At 34.2% G+C, this 14995-nt stretch overlaps 1 protein-coding gene across 1 annotated transcript in view; it reads left to right on the top strand.

Moving 5' to 3' along the window:
- si:ch211-186j3.6 (neural-cadherin) overlaps positions 1-14995 on the top strand; it is a 440558-nt gene that overhangs the window by 405599 nt on the left and 19964 nt on the right. The window contains 2 exon segments of the mRNA XM_056462007.1: positions 1947-2127; positions 5703-5947. Coding sequence (XP_056317982.1) covers positions 1947-2127; positions 5703-5947 — 426 coding nt within the window.

Genomic DNA, 14995 nt, shown 5'->3' with positions numbered 1-14995 from the left:
ACAGTGATATTGAGGCCCACCACAACGTGACGTAAGAGTGTGGTTTTCCCCACCCACCGAATTGACTGACAGGCACCATCTTATCAATCTATTATAACATGGATATACATGTCCACAGAAAAAAAAAATGCAAATAAGCAGGGATAAAAATATTTGTTACAACTTTCTGTGATTTTTATAAGTTTAAAGCATTTTTAAAACAGTGCATGTTTGTAATTAGGATGGTAAAAATCGCTATCTAATTCTTAAGCACTATAATCACCACAGCCACATGGTGTCGATAAACGCTAAAATGTGTGTGCGTGTTTGTGTGTGTATGTGTGTGTAAAAGGCATTTGTGTGTGACTCATCATTTCAGAAAGGCTTGCATAAACTCCACCACAAATACATGAAATTAATGTACTTGGTATTTTTGACTAGCTGTATTTCAGCTTCATCCGAGTCTGCCTTTATCACTGATGGCTGTTTATCTGACATAACACTTGATAAGCAGACAAGCACATGAAAACGGGGGGTGGCGAGAAGCAGGTCATTTGCATTTAAAGCCACACGCTGCAAAAAACAGCTACAATGTATTCAGACACCAAAATGGGCAGAATCTAGAGGCTATAATAAATAATCTGATGGGTATTTTACAGACACATTCGTACATCTTGTAAAAGGGGTATAATAGGTGCCCTTTAATTATATTACAGCATAGATGTTGTAAAAGGAACTATATTAAATTGAAAATAAGTCACATAAACCTTTCACTGGAAGTTTATCCGTGACTGAAATACACTTGCTGTGCAAATACTCCATTAAAAAAAGAGGGTGGGTTGTTTTTCTCCAGTAAACTGTGGGCAAAACTATTAGCGCCCCTAAAATTCTGTTGCATGAAATATTTCTTGTGTTTTCCATTTCTTTATTTAGAACACACACAAGTAGGTACAAACACAAGAGTACCTCTTAGCTCGGTGTTATAGGAGATTAAATATGATCTACAAAGAACAAATTCAGTTATTCATCCAAAACAATGAGCAAAGATTGATAGATCTGAAATAAACAGAAGGTGGCTGCATGAATATACTGTAGGTAAACCATTCATTCATTCATTTTCCTTCAGCTTATTCCCTTTATTCATTAGGGGTTGCCACAGTGCAATAAACTGCCAACTTATTCAGCACATGTTTTACACAGCGGATGCTCTTTCAGCTGCAACCCAGTTCTGGGAAACATCCATACACACTCATTCATACAAATACACTGCGGCCAATTTAGTTTATTCAATCCACCTATACCACATGTCTTTGGACTTCGGGGAGGATTTATGCACAGTGAGGAAGATAGCAGAACGCTCCAAGGGTTACAGCTAGAGATTTGCAGAAAGTAGTAATTGAAGATTCTTCTGGTCACAGCAAAATAAAAAATAAATACAAATAAAATCATCCTCTGCACTGATTCAACAAACTCCATAATATTCAGCTGTAATACACTACTGGACCTTTAAACAGGATGGATCCTGTGGTCAGATGAAACTACAAACACAATATTGATTTGTTGCACACAGGGAGAAACATGGACAAAACAACCAGGAAGATCTTGAGAGATTTTCTGTATGGAAAAATGCTTTGATTTCTTACCAAGTTTCCTCCAACCTCATCAAGCAATTACAGAACACATATTTGTCCAAAACATAGAGGTTGCAAAAGTATTGAAATAAAGGGAACTAATATTTTTGACCAGAAAAATCATGTATTTCATGAGGCCTCTATTTCTGTGATATATTTAGAATGGAAGATAAACTACATAAATGTATTTGCACAGCCATCTTTGTGCAAATTTACAAAGGGTGCCAATAGTTTTGACCTGATTGTTTTAGCGGAATCAACATTTTATGCTGTACTTTTGCTGAAATATGAAATATTTAGTGTTTTTGTTTTGTTTGTTTTTTCTCATTGGCGCAGGCTGCATGCGGGACCTGAGACTCAATGGTCGCTTTATTGCTCTTGACAGCCAGGCCAGAGATGGGGTGTCTGTGGTCAGTTCTCAGGGGGTTTCTCTGGGTTGTTTCTCTGACTCCTGCCGGAAGAACCTGTGCAGTCCGCCCTTCACCTGTGTGGACTTGTGGAGAGTACATGAATGCAGGTACACAAACACACATACATGACCCTATTCATTGTATTGGATAAAAATGTTTAGTTAAAAGGGAACAGTCATCATTTTTAAGAAACTGATCTTAATAAAAATATTTAAAACATTCAATTTAACTTATAAACTTTAACTTATAAACTTTAAAATATATATACAGTTTAAATTGTAATATAAACTAAAAAATAAAGTAAAATACACATACACACACAATATCAGATCCAGATATGATTATGATTTATAATTGACCGTATGAAATTGAGTACAATTAACATTTTTCTTAGGGTTCTGTGTGTAAGTTCAGTAATTTTACATTTACAACATAATGATGGATAGGTTCTTTTTGTTGCCTTTACAGTGAAATAACTAAACATAAGCATAGGAAGCTGATTTAAGAACAATATTTCAGTCATTTCTTCTCTTATCTTTCAAATTCTCATTGCTTAGGGGCATTTGCATTGGAAGTGATGAACAATGTGAATATATATTAAAACATGTTGTTCTTTTTTATCCTGTAAGCTATTGGTAGTATGTCTTCCAAAGAACAAAAATGTGCTTGTTTTTTATATAAACTTTTTATATAAAATTACAGCAAAAAAAAAATATCACAACTTTAGAAGATTTTTAAAAATTTGATATTTGATGAAATAACCTTCATTTTTAAACACCAAAAATTAAACATTTGTTATTCTGACTAAATCTTTAAAAAAAATCTAAAAAAGTTTAAAATGACAATATTGTGATTTGACATTTTAAAGATTGCTATCAGTTCTTATAGAATAAAACAAATAACAAATGTATTTATTTGCTTTTATATGTCTGGATAAATCAAATATATCAATATTTACTTACTATAACAAAATACTATATAGGGTTGTTGATACAATTCCATCGTTTGACTACAGAGAAAACAGAAGCTACATTGAGATATTTGTTTTGTTCGATTTTTTACTTCATTCGTTTTAATTCATACATGTCTTATTATGAAAGTGACTGTTTTAATGAGTGAGTCATTCATTTGACTTCATTTGTTTGAGAAGGCTGTTGTTTAGTACTCAAACACACTGGTGTTTGCTATTTGTTAACATTGATTTGTTCATTTATTTATTCATTTTCTTTTTGGCTTAGTCCCTTTATTAATCAGGGGTCGCCACAGCGGAATGAACTGCCAACTTATCCAGCACATATTTTCCAGCTGTAACCCTACACTGGGAAACACTCATACACTCTTGCGCACATTCACTTATACTACGGCCAGTTTGGCTTATTCAATTCACCTATAGCACATGTCTTTGTACTGTAGAGGAAACCCACAGAAACGGGGAGAACATGCAAACTCCACATAGAAATGCCAACTGACCCAGCCGGGGCTCGAACCAGTGACCTTCTTGCTGTAAGGCAATTGTGCTACCCACTGCGCCACTGTGCTGCTACATTATATGTTATATACTGTACTTACATTTTAATTCACGTACAGTAACTGTCACAAGCACACTCAGTAGGGGACTCTATTAGCCAGTGCACTTTGGCCCCAGGTTTGTGTATAATATCTCCTGTCTTCTATGACACAGAGTGGTGTGCTGCCGTGTAGCTGATTATGTATTTGATTGCGTGTTGTTGTTTGTCTGCGTGTTTTGCATCTGGCTTGTCGACAGGCTGCCCCATTCTGTCTCTTATCAGTTTGATAAGCACACTCTGTGTCGGTCACATAGAGTGTGTACGTGTGTGTATGTGTGCGTTTCCCTCAAGATTTTTAGAGAGAACGTCAAGATTTTTAGTCACATATTCAGGCAAATTGTAAATTCTTTCAGCGCTCCGTCAGTTCTACACTGATCTCCTGGGCTAAGAAAAATTCAACGTGTGATCTCAAGCATATTTTATTCACACAGGGATTTAAATGTACCAGCTCGCTACTAGCGACTTTGCATTTACAAACATCATGTGAATATTTTTATCTGAATCATTTTTATTTTGTTTTCAGCTATAGCCATAGAGGCTTTTTTGTTCCTGTTGACCAGTGTCTTCTGATTCCTGCACTAGTGGCGCTAAAATCAATCTTTTAAAACATTTCTCAAAAGAAACTAACTACATTCTTTTTGTTTGTTTGTTTTAAGCTCAAATACTATTATAGTTTTATATTAAGAATTTAAATTGGTCATTTTTCTTTTTCTTTTTTTTTTTTCATTTCAGCAATATTCTTGATTGCCGTTTTAATTGTCAGTTGCTATTTTAAGCAACTAAAAAACAGAAATGTGAACACATCTGAGATTCTCTAAGGCAGGTGCTCAATCAAAAACAAACACAGTGGAAAAAGTCAAAAGAAAATCGCAGCACTGCCATTTTAGCTCTCAATTTCTTTTTTATTGTAACAATGAATCGACCTACATGGTCTTCATCGAGTTAGTTGTTATTTTAAGACATTTCTTAACTAAACTAGAAGAAATCAAATGTAAATAAATAAATAAAATTTGAAAAACACATTCTCATTTCTGCTGTCTTGCTGTAAGTGTCATTTTAATTGTCAGTTGTTGTTTTAAGACATTTCAAACCAAACTAGATAAAAACAAATGTAAAAAAGTAAATTGGTGAATGAATGAATGAATAAATAAATAAATAAATAAATAAATAAATAAATAAATAAATAAATAAATAAATAAATAAATAAATAAATAAAAAGAAAATAAAATGAAATGAAAATAAAAATTCAGCTGTCTTGTCATGCCATTTTAATTTGTCAGTGATTGTTTTAAGACATTTCTAAACTAAACTAGATGAAAACAAATGTAAATGAATAAATGAATGAATAAATAAATAGATAAAAAAAAAAAATAATAATAATAATAATAAATAAATAAATAAATAAATAAGATAAAATAAAAAGCACTTTCTCAATTCAGCTGTCTTGCCGTGCCATTTTAATTGTCAGTGGTTATTTTAAGACATTTCTAAACTAAACTAGATAAAAACCAATGTAAATAAATGAATTAATTACTAAATAAACAAATTAATTAATTAAATAAAAACACTTCAATTCAGCTGTCTTGCCATGAGTTCATTCATTTTCTTTTACGGACAATTTAGCTTACCTAATTCACCTGTACCACATGTCTTTGGATTTGTGGGGGAAACCAGAGCACCCGGAGGAAACCCACGCAAACACGAGGAGAACATGCAAACTCCACACAGAAACACCAACTGACCCAGCCGGGGCTCGAACCAGCGACCTTCTTGCTGTGTTGCTTGTGTTACCCACTGCGCCACCGTGCTGCCCATGTCTTGCCATAAGTGTCATTTTAATTGTCAGTGGTTATTTTAAGACATTTCTAAACTAAACAAATTTAAATAAATAAATACAATTTTAAAAACACCAAACTAATGGTAAATAGTTTCCAAGCAGATTTTTCTTCTCTAATTAAAAACACCATCTAAGAAGGTATATTTAATTCACTTTGCATTTAATTAAAGAACATTTTACTCACCTTGATGTTGTCCTAAACTTAAGAATTACTTGATTTACAGTGTGTAAACAAACAGACACACACAAAATAACTTTCTGTCTCTTCCAATCACAGGTGTCCCACAGGTCACATGGTTAAGGTGAACTCTACTGGCAAATTCTGTGTTTACACAATGTGTGCCAGTCGTCCGTGTCACAAGGGCACGTGTGTGGCACAGTCTCCATCCAAATTCACTTGCCACTGTCCAGAGGGCTATCGCGGCCGACACTGTGAGGTGACGCTGGCCATCTACAGGGACGATGTGGGACTCAGCTTCAGCTCACTCTTCGCCATATGCATCTGCTTCATGGCACTGCTAGGTATCTATTTCTTATCTGCGTATCTATCTGCTTTTACATAAAAAGCATGTCATTATGCTATTATTTTTATCATTTTTAGATAGAGAGATTGATTAATGGATGTATGGCTGGATGGATGGATGATAGATAGATAGATAGATAGATAGATAGATAGATAGATAGATAGATAGATAGATAGATAGATAGATAGATAGATAGACAGACAGACAGACAGACAGACAGACAGACAGACAGACAGACAGACAGACAGACAGACAGACAGAAAGACAGATATATAGATAGATAGATAGATAGATAGATAGATAGATAGATAGATAGACAGACAGACAGACAGACAGACAGACAGACAGACAGACAGACAGACAGACAGACAGACAGACAGACAGACAGTTAGATAGACAGATAGACAGACAGACAGACAGTTAGATAGACAGATAGACAGACAGACAGACAGACAGACAGACAGACAGACAGACAGATAGATAGACAGACAGACAGACAGACAGACAGACAGACAGATATATAGATAGATAGATAGATAGATAGATAGATAGATAGATAGATAGATAGATAGATAGATAGATAGATAGATAGATAGATAGATAGATAGACAGACAGACAGACAGACAGACAGACAGACAGACAGACAGACAGACAGTTAGATAGACAGACAGACAGACAGACAGACAGACAGACAGACAGACAGACAGACAGACAGACAGACAGACAGACAGACAGACAGATAGATAGATAGATAGATAGATAGATAGATAGATAGATAGATAGATAGATAGATAGATAGATAGATAGATAGATAGATAGATAGATAGATAGATAGATAGATAGATAGATAGACAGACTTCAATAAGAATATGTTGGGGACAACTAACTTATGGTCTTATGAAATTGCTAAAAAGAACATCATTTTGGAAATTGTGTTTAATGCAATGCATTTACATTGTTTGAGGTATAAAAAAAGCATCTTATTTTACTTACCAAATGTTATTGTTGCTCATATCTGCTCCACCTTTCTGAAACTTTTCAATTTTTACAAAGATCAGCATTCTGAAAAGTGCTGTCTTCTCTTATTGGAAAGCCGTCCACTGCAATGTGATTGGCCAGATGCCTCAAATGTGTGACACAATTTTTTTTTCATCTTTATTACCTTGATTCAATATGATTCAGAAAATGCAGATGACCTACAGTAGCTGATCGATCATTGTTTTCAGCGCAACTTAAGCATAGCATAACAGATTGGTAATGTTTTATTTTACATAAAAAGGGTCCACGCAGGGGCAGCAATAGTATAGTACACCTTTTTTCTTCTACACTGTAAAAATGCTGGGTTTCACACAATTTCATGTTCTCCCAACACAATCTGATTGTTTTTTTTTTTTTGTTTGTTTTTTTTTTTTTTACAAATGTAAGTGGATTGAACATAATGTTACGTTGTCCTTAAAAAAAAATCTCAAGAGTTGTGTTGATTCAGCTCATTTTAAATAAGTAGTTCGAACAAGCAGCAAAAATTATTTTTTGAGTCTACATTTGGGTAGTTTTTTTACAGTCTTTCCAATGACTGATGCAGATTTGTATTGGTGTGTTTAAACATGGTGTTTTCAGTTAAGTCTTAAGGGTGAGTCTTAACTTTTTGAAAAGAATATATCTTTACGTTTGAAACTGTAGTCTTTGAAACTTCATGGATCTTATCTATGAATGCCTTGCACCACTTTAAAGACAAAGGACAGCATGTACTGTAAATGTATAATATGTCCTCTTAAAATATCGTTAAAGATAACAGTTCAAAACCTTTTATTTATGCCAAAGATTAGTTTAAATGGTTATTTTCCCATTTCACTATATACATGACAGCCATACATGTAAATTTAACTTTATATTTATTTAAAGAGTTTAGAAGCAAAAACCTCTAAGTGCCATCTGAAATTTTCTTCTTAAATGAACATTTGTCTCAGGCTCCTCTATGTAGGCTCAGTACTTTAACCTTTAAGGCAATGAATCAATTATTTTCATTCCCTTTAAACTGAAATAACTGAACATAAATGTACACTACCTGACAAAAGTCTTGTCATCGATCCCAGTTGTAAGAGCAATAAATAATACCTTGACTTCTAGTTGATCATTTGGAAAAGAGGCAGAAGGTAGATTTGTCCAATGAATCATCTGTTGAACTGCATCCCAATCATCACAAAAACTGCAGAAGATCTATTGGAATCCAAGATTCTCAAGTTTGGTGAAGGAAAAACCATGGGTTGGGGTTACATTCAGTATGGGGGCGTGTGAGAGATCTGCAGAGTAGATGGCATCAGCCTGAGGTATCAATACATTTGTGCTGACCATTACATTACAAACCACAGGAGAGCACTCAGCAGGAGATAGCGCTCTTTCTCATACCTCAGCCTCCACATCAAAGTTCCTGAAAGCAAAGAAGGTCAAGGTGCTCCAGCATTGGCCAGCCCAGTCACCAGATATGACCATTATTGAGCATGTCTGGGGTAAGATGGAAGAAGAGGCATTGAAGATTAATTCAAAGAATCTTGATGAACTCCTGCAAGTCCTGCAAGAATGCTTTCTTTGCCATTCCAGATGACTTTATTAGTAAGTTATCTGAGTCATTGCAGAGATGTATGGATGCAGTCCTACAAGCTCATGGGAGTCATACACAATATTCATTCTTTTTCCACTGCACCATGACTTTATATTCTATACTGTACATTATTTTTTTTAAGTGACAAGACTTTTGTCTAAGCAAAGTCAGACCTTACTGTCCTAAAAAAATAATTAAAAATCAAGGCTTGTTTATATTTTATTGTGGTAAAATAAGCACAATCTTGAGGCATTTGCCTTTCATTTAAGCCACTTCTTATACCAAATGAAGTCAAGTTATTATTTGTTGTTCCTAAAACTTGGATAGGCGACAAGACTTTTGTCAGGAAGCGTAGAAGAAATAATGCTTATTTTAGAAGAAATCTTTAGACGGCATTTAGAGGATTTGCATCTGAACTCCTAATTGTTGTTCCCATTATGTTGAATTTTTTCTAGGTGTTTTAGTTCATTTTGGAGACAATCCCACCCTGCTTGGACCTTGTTTTTCAATTTTGTTTATTCTTGTCTTGTGAATAATACATTTAGCCTGTATTCATTGATGTGTAATAATAATTATTATTTTCATAACACAAATGCTTTATTGGTGTTGCTATGATGAATGCGAGTTAAGTTGCATTTAGAATAACCTAATCAAAGTCACTGCTGGTGAACTTTACAGTTTTAATAAACAATTCAATATGAAAAGGACAGTTAATTAGCTCATCTTGTTTAACGATGATGTCTCGCACAGTCAACACACCAATTGCTGCTGTACAGCAAAGTATTGTTTTTCAGCACAAGGCTAAAACGAATGGATCAGCAGAGTGTTTGCCACATAAATATTAACCGCGCTGTTCCTCCTCTACTGAACCTCATGTATTTTTTAAAACTTATTTTGATGGTTGGTACTTTAATATTCCTGCATTGTGCTTATTAATATGTATTTATTCAAATGACTTTTCCCATGTAGTCGCTGTATTTGTATTATATTTCTCACATATGCCAGGCGTTCTATCAATCACGTTCCCTTGTGTTGGATTTTACTGGCATTGTCTGGCAGGAGTGAAGAACAGCGGCCTGCATAATCAATGATCATGATCGCCGTTCTGACGTTCTCATCGGACTGCATGGCTACGCTCACGAGGCCAAAGGGAACCAAACAATCTCTTTCCTCCTCTCGCAGTTTCGTTCCATTATAGATTTGACATGACCTTATTCATTCTCAGCTCCAGTTGCTTTTTAAAGTGTTAATTACTTGATTTGTAGGCACACATTGTGCTGTTTACTCAAGCCGGGCAGGAAATTGAGATCAATGCACTAGGGTTTTGGGCAGAATTTCAATGGTCCCCACCGTCCTCAACTGAATTTAAGTAGCCTGTAAGGTTTTTATCCCCCCTTCCTCCTCATTGTTTTTCTGCATTCTATCCTGTCGGTTTGGAACGATTCCAAATAGAGACGAACAGCGAGGAATATGGTTCAAGCTCTATCTGCCATATAAAAGGCTTCAGTATAGCGCTAAGAAGATTTTTTTTTCGTGCTGTAAGACGGTTAATAGGTTTAGCTCACCGTGCTAACACTACGCCTCCACCTAAACATACAGGCCTCACTCTTTCTTTCTAAAATACATCCCTCCCCTGCTGACTAACACCGCTACAGGAACCGCGAAAAGGGAAAAGGTCCATCCGTTAAACTCAAGGAGCAAATAATAGGGAAATGTGCTGAGATGACTGTGAACAAGAGGAGAGGGATTTGGATTGCTCTTCTGGGTGCTGTTTTTGAGAGGCTTTTGACATGTCTGTATATGCAATTACCTCGGAAGACTGAAAAAAAATCTTATTTTTCTCACCGCGGTATACATCTTTGTCTTGTACACAGTGCAGCTAAATTTGTCAGTTTACCTTTAAGTGCTTTATACTGTTCATGCACTCTGCATTTTGAAACTGCATTCAACTCCCTAAAAATGCAGGTGGGGACCCAGGTTATTTTAGTAAAGAAAAATAAAAATGGTTAAAAACAATTGAAGTTCTAAAAAAAAAATAACAATAAATGAAAAACTAAAACTAACATCAGTCACTGAAACAAAATTATTAATTAGCAAAAAAGAAAAATAATAAGCATTCATTCTATTGTAGAAAATCTGACTGCAGTTGTTTAGTGAAGTGCCTGTAAATGCGCTTTTATAAGCAAACACATTTTCTTCAGTTGACAAAAAATTAAACTAGACATGTTTAACTGCATACACTTTCTTTAATATAAAGAACCTTAGCTGCGTCCCAAATGGCACTTATGCACTACGTGCTTATGCACTTATACACTCAACAGCATAGTATATGAGTGTAGTATTGTCCCAAATTAAATTCTAACAGTTGTTTTACTAAGCAGAAATTTAAACCGTTTCCCTGATGACGTTTGACGGTTGCCAAATTAGTACAATAAATGACCAAACTACCAAATAATACCTGCCATGTGTATAACTGCATTAACCATCGGAAGGTGCTATATTCACTCTTGAAGGAGAATTCAAAATAAATAAAATTATCCAACATCAGTGCCTGAAAGCTCCGCCCTTCCGTTGCATGAGCAAAGCAGCTGCTGTTTTCAGTGTGAATGCACTATTTGCACTATTTATACTACAAAATGGGGTAGAATAATGCACAAGTATGCAATTTGGGATGCACCTTTTGTCCTAATTCTTCATAATGTTTACTTTTATTTGTTTAAATAGCATGTGTGTGTTCAGTGTTTGTTCAAACATACATTTTATTTTTATTAGAGGTTTGAAAAAGTATTGTCTACACTGGACGTGTTCAGTTAACTCTGTTAAACTACAATTACTAATACTGAAACAGAATTTATAAAACTAAATAGAAATGTTCAGAAAATAAAACCTAAACCAAAGGTTTACAGTAAAATTTAATATTACATGGAAATAAAAAAGTAATTTAAAAAATGGAAAACTAACCTTGGAGGGACACCTGCAAAAAATCATGGCGCATGAAGTAAACTGAACCCAGTACAGAGTTTAGGCTATCATTTCCTTTTTTCCCATACCCAGAATCAGAATCAGAACAAGCTTTATTGCCAGGTATGTTCACACATACGGGGATTTTGTTTTCATGACAGAGCTTCTACAGTGCAACAGAATTACAGAGACAGGACAAAAATCAGATATTAAATATATATATATATATATAATATATATAATATATATATATATATATATATATATAATATATATATATATATATATATATGCTATATATATAATGCTATATATATATATATATATATATATTATATATATATATATTATATATAGATACTAATATTATATATATATATATATATATAATCTATAATATGTGATGATATATAGTGCAAATAAATTAAACAAATGTTAATAAATGAATGGAGAAGCAGCCAAATCAATCATTGGATCATCCGAATTTCTCCTGACTGACTAAGGGATTGTAGGCTGTGTGCACACATCAAGGCCATTGAGTTTTGTGTCTAGTATGGGTTCAAAAATAAATGCAGTTTGATCAAGCCTAATGCCAACAAACAAGTTGGCTGTTATACAGTATGTAAAATGTTGTAGTTTAGACATATTTATAAGTTTATGTAGCTCTTCCTGTTCTATGATTCTGAAACACTGTAGGTTATTTTGCTTTAGTGGAATGTTTAATGGATCTGAAGTATCAGGCGGTGCAGAAAGTTTAACATCTATTTTCTGTCTGAAGCCTTCTATTTTATCACTTAAAAAAATTCATGAAGTCATCACTACTAATTTGTGGCGGGACATTTTGTTCCAAAGAAACCAGCTTATTTGTTAATTTAGCAAAGGTGTTAAATAAAAATCTAGGATTGTTCTGGTTATTTTCTATCAGTTTGTGGTGGTGCTCAGCTTTGGCAAATTTTAGAGTCTCCCTATACTGTAGCAGGACATACTATCTACCGTAGTTCCTTGATTATCACACCAGAATGAGAGTATAGTCCTAGATCTATCATAGTAACATTTCCTTTTATGTACTGTAGGACTTAATATAATATGTAACTACAGAAGAGTGAAGCTTTAAATAAGGAAAATTATCGAAACTCTTTTTTTGGCAATTTTTGAGTGAGATGCTAATGGTCTAATCTATGGTAAGCTAAGCTAAAAGTGCTGAATTCTTTCTGTAAAATTATGGTATTAAAGGAATATAGCCGTTTATATAATGCTCTAGGCTATAAATAAATGTTACTTGATTTGACTTGACTGAAGTGCAGAATTGCAGAGCTCACGCAATCCTCACATCTCTATTATTTAAGGCCTATTGGACAGAGAATTTTTTTTTTTTTGAGATACGTTTTAATGGTTCAAGAAGGTTGGTAACTTACACTGCAAAGCTATTCTCCTCTTGAGCAGATTTTATTTTGGGTTAGACATCGCTAACTTATTTTACGTCTATTACAGATGTGTTGGTGTTAAATGTATTGTATTGCAAACTGGACCAATCAGCTGTGAGTAAACTGACTTATATAGTTGATGCATTAAGCCACGCCCAGTCCCCAGTGTACTTTTCTCCAAATTAATATATTTTACACCAAAAACATATTTAAATCAAAATGGCCTCTTGTTGCTGATAATTTGTTGACATTACTTGGATTATAATGTTATATTAATTGTTATATTAATATGTTAATATTATATATTCAAATTGTTTTGAATTGTCAATTTAAATTAGTAGAAACTTTAAATTAAATTAAATATTTGCCTTTAAGTTTGCTTTAATATAAAACTTTTGCGTTTGTTTGTGAACCTGCATTACAAAAATCAGTTGATATACGATATATATGATTTGCACTCATATATTTTCCTTAAGTTGCCCACTTAAACTTTTGCTGCGTCCGCATTGTTCATTTCTGCCTTGTAAATTCATTATAATCTTCATTATATAAACTTCAACAGAGAAGTAATTTGCTGACTCTGCATTTGTAGTTGATCTTATGTCTGCTCTGCGTATCATCATCAGCAGTACTGAGAGCACATTTTACATACTGATGTTCAGGATCTGCTGCACATCAAATTCTCTGCCATAGCCATTCTATTGAATGAGTCAAAACCTTGTAACAAGCACAATCTGACACATCTTGTACAGTGCTGTTCTTCTGCTAAGTGGAGGAAGTAAACTAATGTGTTTAATTCCTATAAAAAATGACAGTAATGGAAAAGAACAGGAAATGGAATCGCTGTCAGACCAAACGTTGTTAGTCCATTCACCCTTCTCAGCAGTGTGAGCAGTTTTCCTTTGTTCTTAACTTACTGTAGATGTTTACTGTGCATTAAAGTAATTTATTGAGTGCCATAACCTTAAACCTATGACACATTCTTGAACCAAAGTATCACAAAGGGGAATTTAGGGTTGAGCAAGCGGCCCTGAGCAGCTGAGTGAGCGGAGTGGAATCTTTTGAAAGGCACTCTTTGGTACATTGGAAAATTACTGCTACTGTATGCTCCCACTCTTCCGCTCCATAACACGGATCAGAAAATCACAGTGAACAAGGTTTGACTGCTTAGTGTCCAGATACACTTAGTTCTTGCTATAAAAAAAGCAAATATGAACAAATAAACTCAATCCCAAACAATTTCCCTTAAAAAATAAAGAAGCTTAAACTTTATTAACTAAAGTTACTTTGTTACTTGATTAACTGGTTTGCTTAAACTGTTAGTTTACCCAAAAATAAAAATATGCTTTTAATTATTCACCCTCATTCATCCAAACCTCTGAAAGTTAGTTTTTTTGTCTTCAGAACATAAATTAAGATTTTTTTGTGGAAATCTAAGAGCTTTACTGAGTACATTAAACTAAAAGAATAACTTTATTCAACAGTTTCTTCTTCTCAGTGAGAGTGCAGGTTGCACTTTCACATGTCATGCTGGTGCACAGTGATCATGAGTGTGCACCCTATACTGACACTGAGGTGAAGAAACTATTTAAACACGTTTTTTGTTTTAAGTGCACACTAAAATATTATTGTTTCTATTACAAGATATTTTAATTAACATATTTTAATTAAGCTTCTGAAATGTTGGTACCTTTCTGGTCTTTGAATGAGTTGGAATCCTTGGTATTTATGAGAATAAGGGAGAGTATAATCTGATTTGCATTAATAATTAATGTACACTCTTTATTCGCCACTTTATTAGGTACACCTTACTAGTACTGGGTTGGACCCCCTTTTGCCTTCAGAACTGCCTTAATCCTTTGTTGCATATATTCAACAAGGTACTGCAAAATTCCTCAGAGATTTTGGTCCGAATTGACATGATAGCATCACGCAGTTGCTGCAGATTTGTCAGCTGCCCAAGGTTGGACGTGTTGTGTTCAGAGATGCTCTGCTGCTTACCTCAGTTGTAACGAGTGGTTATTTGAGTTACTTTTGCCTTTCTATAAGCTAGAACCAGTC

The sequence above is a fragment of the Danio aesculapii genome, chromosome 7 (genome assembly GCF_903798145.1).
Source record: "Danio aesculapii chromosome 7, fDanAes4.1, whole genome shotgun sequence".
Classification (NCBI taxonomy): domain Eukaryota; kingdom Metazoa; phylum Chordata; class Actinopteri; order Cypriniformes; family Danionidae; genus Danio; species Danio aesculapii.
The sequence above is the reverse complement of the archived record's forward strand: the minus strand, read 5'-3'. Positions and strand labels throughout refer to the sequence as shown.